General features: G+C 47.8%; 1 protein-coding gene across 1 annotated transcript in view; it reads right to left on the reverse strand.

The window, feature by feature from the left end:
- Positions 1-637: 637 nt before the first annotated feature.
- LOC139921385 (phospholipid phosphatase-related protein type 3-like) overlaps positions 638-7,500 on the reverse strand; it is a 10,305-nt gene continuing 3,442 nt past the window's right edge. Inside the window, exons 5-8 of the mRNA XM_071911603.2 lie at positions 6,027-6,084; positions 3,843-4,016; positions 2,029-2,871; positions 638-1,516 (exon numbers count right to left, since the gene is read on the reverse strand). Of these exons, the coding sequence (XP_071767704.1) occupies positions 638-1,516; positions 2,029-2,871; positions 3,843-4,016; positions 6,027-6,084 (1,954 nt within the window). The remainder of the gene's footprint in view (positions 1,517-2,028; positions 2,872-3,842; positions 4,017-6,026; positions 6,085-7,500) is intronic.

A 7,500-nucleotide genomic window follows, 5' to 3' on the forward strand; every position in this document is an offset into this window, starting at 1 on the left:
GAGAGCTGAGCTAGTTTAAGGAGAGCTAGTATTGCCTGCGGTTGTTTTGTTTTCTCAGTCTTGCTCCCCCGTCTCAGGGGAAACCTGATCAAGCGGATACCAGACCGATCATTGTGATGTCTCTCTTTCAGACTCGTCCTCTTCCCCTTCCTCCTTCTAGTGTGTCGCTGTCTGAGAAAGACACACGGAGGACATGCGTGCCAAAACCAGTGGTGAACTGAATTGTTTTTATTCTTTAGCCTGCCCTCTTTCTCGCCGCTTCCTTCGCTTGTCTGTTCTTTTCCAGTCAGGGCCGTTGAGCGAGCGCTGTGGGCGGTGCGTGTGAGCAGGCCTCCTGCAGAGGGGGAAAAACTAGATCCCCTGCTGTGTGTGTGCGAGCTGCCAGACCTCCCCATAGCCCTCCACCCCTGCTGTCTCTTCGTTTCCAGCATTCTCAATGAAGCTGCTGTTCTGGTTTCATAGTCTCAAAACGTCTTTGTCATCTTTTCACTTTTCACCGCCCGAAAAAGTCCTAAATCTCTAACGTCACCTGCTACAACCTACTCACTCTCACTGTCTCTCTCAGTCGAGTCCTCTTGTCCAAACCCTGAAGTAGAATCATTGATATGACAACGACGACCGCGGTCTCGCCCCTCTACTATAACATCCTCTCGTTCTGCATGGTCTTGTAGTAGTGCTCCTGCTCGGCGTGGCTGTGGGCGGAGACGGAGGGCCGGCGAGGCAGGGTGGAGGAGCGGGACAGCGCCTGGCTGTGACCGTCCATCAGTAAGTCGGGGTGGGGAGGAGGGGGGAGCATGCCGGAGCAGGACGGGTGAGGAGGCAGAGGCATGGAGGAGGGGTGCGGAGGGGGAGGCAGGGGCATTTGAGAGGAGGACGGGTGGGGAGGGGGAGGCATCTGGGAGGAGGCGGGGTGAGGAGGAGGAGGAAGCATGGGAGAAGAGCAGCTGGGGTGAGGGAGGGGAGGCATGGGGGAGGAGGACGGGTGAGGGGGCGGCGGGAGAGGGGAGGAGAGCAGCTGGGGCGGGGGAGGGAGCGGGGAGGAGGAGGCGGGGAGAGGCGGCGGAGGCAGCTGGGAGGAGTCGCCCTCGCCGCCGCTGGTCGAGGAGGAGCAGAGCGAGTCCGTTTTCATCGGGAGCGTCCGGTAGTCCCGGTACTGGCCGACATTGTCCTGCCGCTGGAGCGCCGCCCGGTGTTTCTCCGCCGCCGTGTCGCCGCTCATCATGTTGCCGCTGATGGTGTTCCTCCATTCCCACGGCTTTCCGTTGCTGGCCGACACGCGCACCACCGGGTGGTGAGGGGCGTGGGCGTCGATGGTGACGATGCTCCCGCTTCCGGTGACGCTGCCGGCGACGCTTCCTGGGTTGCTCCCGGTGCAGCTGTCTCGGTCGGAGGGGATCCGGTAGTAGGGCGACTCGGAGCTGTTGGAAGACCCGCCGCCGCAGGAAGAGCCGGCCTCTGAGGTCTTAGAGGAGGACGTGACTGGACCGTGGCCCTGCTGCTTGGACATGGCTATGACCTGCAAGAGAGAGGAAAATCTGTCCTCATCAAAATGCACATAGAGATGCAGCTACTACAGACGTCCTACTTTTTACTGTATGCGTGCAACAGCAAATTATTGCTGCACAACTGCGCTGTGGCGGGACGGATCCAGGGTGCGGGGACTTCTACAATGCTTAACATTGTAAAGGGTAACTAACATGTTTTATATCTGTCACGGATGATTTCAATAATATTTGAGTCGAAAAATAATTACTGCTGGAGGCCTCTTAAGCTTTTCATTTTGGAAACTAATCAGTGAAATAGCCTCTAACAGTGTTGTTCTGTTTTGATTTTACCCACAAAATAAATCATAAATGTAGTGCACATAATGTTTGGCAGCTGCTCAATTTCTGCCCCATTCTAAACTATATTTTTCAGAACTGGATGTGTGCCAGTTGAAATTAAAGTGGCAATGTAGGAAAAATTACTGCTCAGAGGCACTGTAGTTAGAGTGATTTGCAGGCATTTACTTTCTAATTTGTATCTCACCTGCATGATTCTGGGCTGGCCGGGCGGCTGGTTAGGCAGAGAGTTGGGAACACGAGGGGTCGACACTGCGATGGGCCCCGGTCCCGGCTCTTTGGCCCCTCCCGCCTCGGTGAGCGACAGCCACTTGGCGCGGGTTTTGGCGCTCTTGGGGGAGACGGGCGGGGGCCGAGAGGCCTCCTCGGGGATGTGGACCAGCGGGGGTGCGACCACCACCCTGGCCCCGGTTGGCGTGGCAGTGCCCCTGTTGGCTTGCACCGTGGGATAGAGGGAGGAAGGCATCCCCTGCTCTCCTCCCTCTCCTCCTCCCGCTCCCCCTTCCTCTCCTCCGTCTCTCCCGTCTATCCTGTCCATGTCCTCCTCCTCGTCCCGGGAGCTCTGGCTGCGGAGCTCCAGCGAGCGCTGCTTCCACTCCGACACCAGCTGCCGAGACCTCTGGGGGTCAAAGGGCACGTGGAAGGTCATGTGACGCTGCGCGGCGGCCGGCTCCTCTGTGGGAGAGATGGGGCTGTTGCCGTTAGCGACGCGGGGCAAGGTGTTGCTGAAGGTTACCATGGTTTCCTTGCCCATGGGACCCCGGGGTGCCAGGAGCTCCACGTCGGCGCTTGCTCGTTTGAGGGAGGCCAGGGACGCCTTCTCCCTCCTCACCTTGCTGCGCCCCCCCGGCCCCAGCCCCACCCCCAGCTCCTCTCTGCTCTCGGAGCTCCTGGGAGTCTTCCTGTACAGGGAGTCGTGGCTCCGCTGGCTCAGCACCCGCAGCTGGTCCTTCTGCTGGGCCAGGCCCAGTCTGGGTGGGGGAAGAGCATCCTCCTCTGACGCTTTGAAGTTTCCCACTGCATACACAGCCTGACAGAAGACAGAGGGGCACAGGGAGGGAGGCGGGGAGAGGGAATGAGTGAGGAGAAAGAAGTACCCAGCATGTTACATAAAGTACTGGAGCGTGAAAATGTCTTTTCTTTAATCTTTGGGAGGGAAAAAAAATGTGATTTTCCTATTAGTGGGGAGCAAACTCAAGTGCATGAATAGGAGTCTCTCCCTCTTTCTTCTGTTTAGTGTGAGGTCAGCATGAATCAGTCTCTTTCTCTTCCCCCTCTCTCAGAATTCATCCTTTAATGACGAGAGGAAATGCTCTCTCTCTTCAAAAGTGAAAGATGAGAGAAAGAGAGTGAGAGGAGGAGGGAAGCGTGGAAAATGGCAACGACAAGTTTTCTTAAAATGAAGTGTGAAATTGTTCCAGAGAATTCTTATCGGATTATTCATTCTCTCTCCCTTCCCTCAGTAATAGAAAAGGCTATATATAGCCTGCCAAAAAAACTGCTGGGAGAGAAAGTGTGGAAACCACAGTGAGAGGTGATGAAAAAAGGAACATTTGTTAACACAGGCTGCGATACTGTTAGGATAATACAATGGGAAAATTAGAAAAATTAGTACATTTAAAAAAAAACAACAACAATATCTATTTATGTTTACTCCACTGCAGTGCAAACTACTCCCTCAAGACAAAACACATCCCAACGCTTGGACAAATCCCTATATGCACACACACATGCACAGGCACACACTCACTTCAAAAACTAAATCTTGAAATAGCAAATCCATTTCAAGATAATTTCACTTGTTTCAAAGTAAATGTCTTGGAGCCAGTTACATTATCATGAAACAAGTGAAACATCTTGAAACCAGCTAAATTAAGTAAGTGTATTGGACTTAAAATCAAAGATATTTTGTAATAAGCATGATAAGTCTGGATGGAAGATAAAATCTCTCGCTATGGTTGTTATACACACACACGCACACACACAGCTTGTTTAACTAACCAGATAGACTCCGATGCCTGCTCCTATGAGGTATCCCACATAGACGTCTATGGGGTGACTGCGGTGCTGAGTTATCTGTGTCAGCCCAGAGAGGCCCGCCGCCATGCAGAACGCAAACACCAACAACGGCTTCAGCAGCTTGGTGGTGCTGCTGATGCTGGCGTTGAAATACATCTGTGGAGGCAGCAAGAGGCAGATAAAGACACAGATGGTCAGACATATAGAGATAGGGATTTAAATGCAAATTAAAGACATGATGACACACTGCAGACACACAGCGAGTTACCCCTGAATATAAAGACATAAAGCTAATATATAACTATGGTATTTAAAGTCATTTAATTTTTTAAGTATTGTGTATATCTGCCATGTTTCTAATGCAGCGCCACTTATTTCAAATATTTTCTTGAAGTGACATCATCCTGAACAAGTTAATTGAACTGCCTTATTTCAAGATATTTTTTACTTGTTTCAAGAAAATACTGGATGGAAGTGAAACCATCTCACCCCACAGAGCTTTTCGCCCATTTTAAGGCAAATTGGACACCGAATACGAGGTTAAATGGCTTATCAAGATGAATAATTTTCAGCAGTAAAATGAGTGAGAGGGAGAGGGCGAGAGAGACTGGCAGACAGACATAATATATTTACAGGCACATTCACACACTCTGCACGCACACCAGGTTTCAGTGAGGGAGAGTGGGGGACAGCTGAGTGGCAGGAAACCATGCACTGCAAAAATATCCATCTCAACAAGCTTGTCCATCTAGTATTGAGTCTAACAATCTCATTTTTCTTGAAGCAAGTGAAAAAACACTGCCAAAAGGTTGAGATTTCCCTTGTTTCCAATGCAATTCTACTTGCTTCAACAATTTCCCTGAATCAATGTCATTCTGAAGAAGTGAAGCTATGCTGGAAACAAGTGGATTTATCTCACCCCATTGTAAAATTGTAGAAGGTTTTTAAGATTATAAGACTGAAAATGAGAGTAAGAGACTGGATAATTTTTTTTAGAACAACACTGAAAAAAAAAATCTGACAACACCGTCGTGTTTGAGCTGCTGCTCCACTTATCGGAGTTGAGACAACATGTCTCAACTCCGGCAACCCAAACAGCTGCTTTCTTCTTCCCTTCCTTCCCTGTTTCTCCCGCACGTTCCCTCCTCTACCCCATCAGAAATCTGTCCGATGAGCCTTAATGAGCACACACTGGGCTCAGTGAGGCAGCAGTGATGTGTCCAGTAGCTAGCAGTAGCCACTGGAGAGAAGAGGGGAGGGGGGAGGGGGGGGTTAACTTATGGAAAGATGACAGTGCAATACAGTTCTCATACTGCTGCAGTCAGCGCCTGACTGCAGCACAGCACAAAAGTTACCCCGGTGGACGTGCCGTCATGGGATGTAACCCTTGAAATGATTATGGAATCTAACTTCAAAAGATAACTCCTGTTCATTTTTTAATGTGATACTCAGACGGTTCTTTGGCCTGAGGGTTGTCTCTGCATCCCAGCTTTGCCTGGTGGAGGTTCTTAGACAACCCTGAATCTAAAATAACCACATGAATATCACATGAATTATCCCTTAAAGTAATCATCGGCATTTTTATATAAATAAATGTACGTTTTTTTCTACTCTATCGCCGATTGATATAACGCAATAGTGATTCAAGCTATACCCAGCTCATGAGGCTTTTACATGGGCTGCATTTGTTGTTCTAAACACCCGGTGTCAGGTGGCTGTTTCCCGGGAAAAATCCTCCGGCACGCAGGAAGTGATGCGTTTTATGTTTCCAGCAGCGGCAACAGTGGTTTGTTTGGAATAAAATAGAAGAAGAACCGGGTAGTTAGCATGAGCAGCGATAGCCACCATGTCTAAACAGACAAAGAAAAGAGCGCCACCGACAGAAACTCAAACTTCATCAATAGAAAATCCAAGCTCCGCCCACACTGTTTGATTGACAGGTGAACTCTGGCAAAAACACCACAGGGATAAATGCTTATCACCAAAGATATCCCCAAAATAATTAAAAAAAAACATAGATTACCACTTTAGAGACACACTGAATTCACTGTTATATGCTCAGCAAGAGAGACACACCTATCAAACCACACACACACACACACACACACACACAGGCACACAGTACACACACACACAGGCCACAAGCAAGACACCGGAAGTGCTTACGGAGATATAGACAGCAGCGAAGCCAGAGAGCGTTGCATGCTGCGATGGAAATGTTTTCCTGAGGGGAGAAAGGGAGAGAAAAGAGAGAGTTAGCGAGCGGTCAAAGAGTGAGGGAAGAGGGAAACGAGGGAGATAGAGAGAAATTTATGGTTTCATACCAGTGCTGTGCTGATGTGAACAGAATTGAGTGTGTGGTTTGGAGGACGTGTGTTTATTGCCTCTCTGAACTTGAATAAAACTGTCATGCCTTCTCCTGTTGTTTGTGATTTTGTGTGTGTATAAAAAAAACCCACTATGTGCCTGCCTGTGTGTGTGTGTGTGTGTGTAGGTGTGTGTGTGTGTGTGTGTCAAGGAGAGTGCATGTCCTTGGATGTGAGCATTAATAAACATAAATAGGATACCATGGGGTGTTGGGGGAATATCAAGGGAGCGTGAGTGAGTGAGTTCAGGTCAAAGATGCTCATTTAGATTCCAATCAAATCTGTTTATTAAAAAAACTGAATCTTGTTTAACTTCCCTTATTAAGGCACTGTGTGTGTGTCCGCCCACATTTTCAGATCAAACCTTTGTGTGTGTGTGTGTGTGCATGTGTGTGTGTGCTTGTACCACTGAGATTATCCCTGTATCAGCTCCATTAAGCTGTAATCTTTCCTGTGTGTATGTACTTAGCAGGCCTGTCTGATACCCATGTGCTGTAGCCGGTGTGTCTGTCTGACCCGTGCCTGTGTGTTGTCTTTACAGAGCGTCTTAAAGAGTGAAATTGCACGATTGCAACTGGAAGTGAGATGCTACAGCTGGGCGTTATGAAACTTTGTCATGCTGTTGTAAAAGTCAATTTCGTACAAATCAACTTTCTTGATTTGTTCTTTGAGAAGTATAAAATTAAGCAAAAGTTGTATTTTTTTTTTGAAATTTAACTTAGAAACTATAAAAATTCACATCTTAGTTGTAATTTTCCTCTTCAAATGCAAATTAGTTTTGATGATGTCACACGATGGGAAAACATCTTTTTGGGTTCTTTGTCTATTAGTTTGCATGAACTTCTGCAAGATAGTGATGTATACAGCATATATAAATCTTCTGAGGATCACAAGACAACACATATTCTAGCATTTTATAATAAAGCACACTGTTGTATACATAGTGCTTCTATGTATGTATGTAATATGCTATAAACTATCTTTGCTAATGGTTCAATTGCTAACATTAACTAGCAAGACAAGTAATGTAACGTTACTGTATTCTTCACAGAAGAGATGAAAGCAGCTGATCAATTAGGGAGCCAGAGAGCAGAGATCACATTCAAATCAATTGATAATTAATTATGTGTACATGCCATCACCACAAATGCACCGTGGGCCTGTACAGAATCTGTATTTGTTCACATACTGTATGGTGATGCATATTTTGAATCAAAGAACAAGGAAGCATTGTGTTTTTCATAAGTGTGTCTGTGGGGAACTCTTTATAAGCC

Source organism: Centroberyx gerrardi, chromosome 17 (genome assembly GCF_048128805.1).
Source record: "Centroberyx gerrardi isolate f3 chromosome 17, fCenGer3.hap1.cur.20231027, whole genome shotgun sequence".
Taxonomy (NCBI): Eukaryota; Metazoa; Chordata; class Actinopteri; order Beryciformes; family Berycidae; genus Centroberyx; species Centroberyx gerrardi.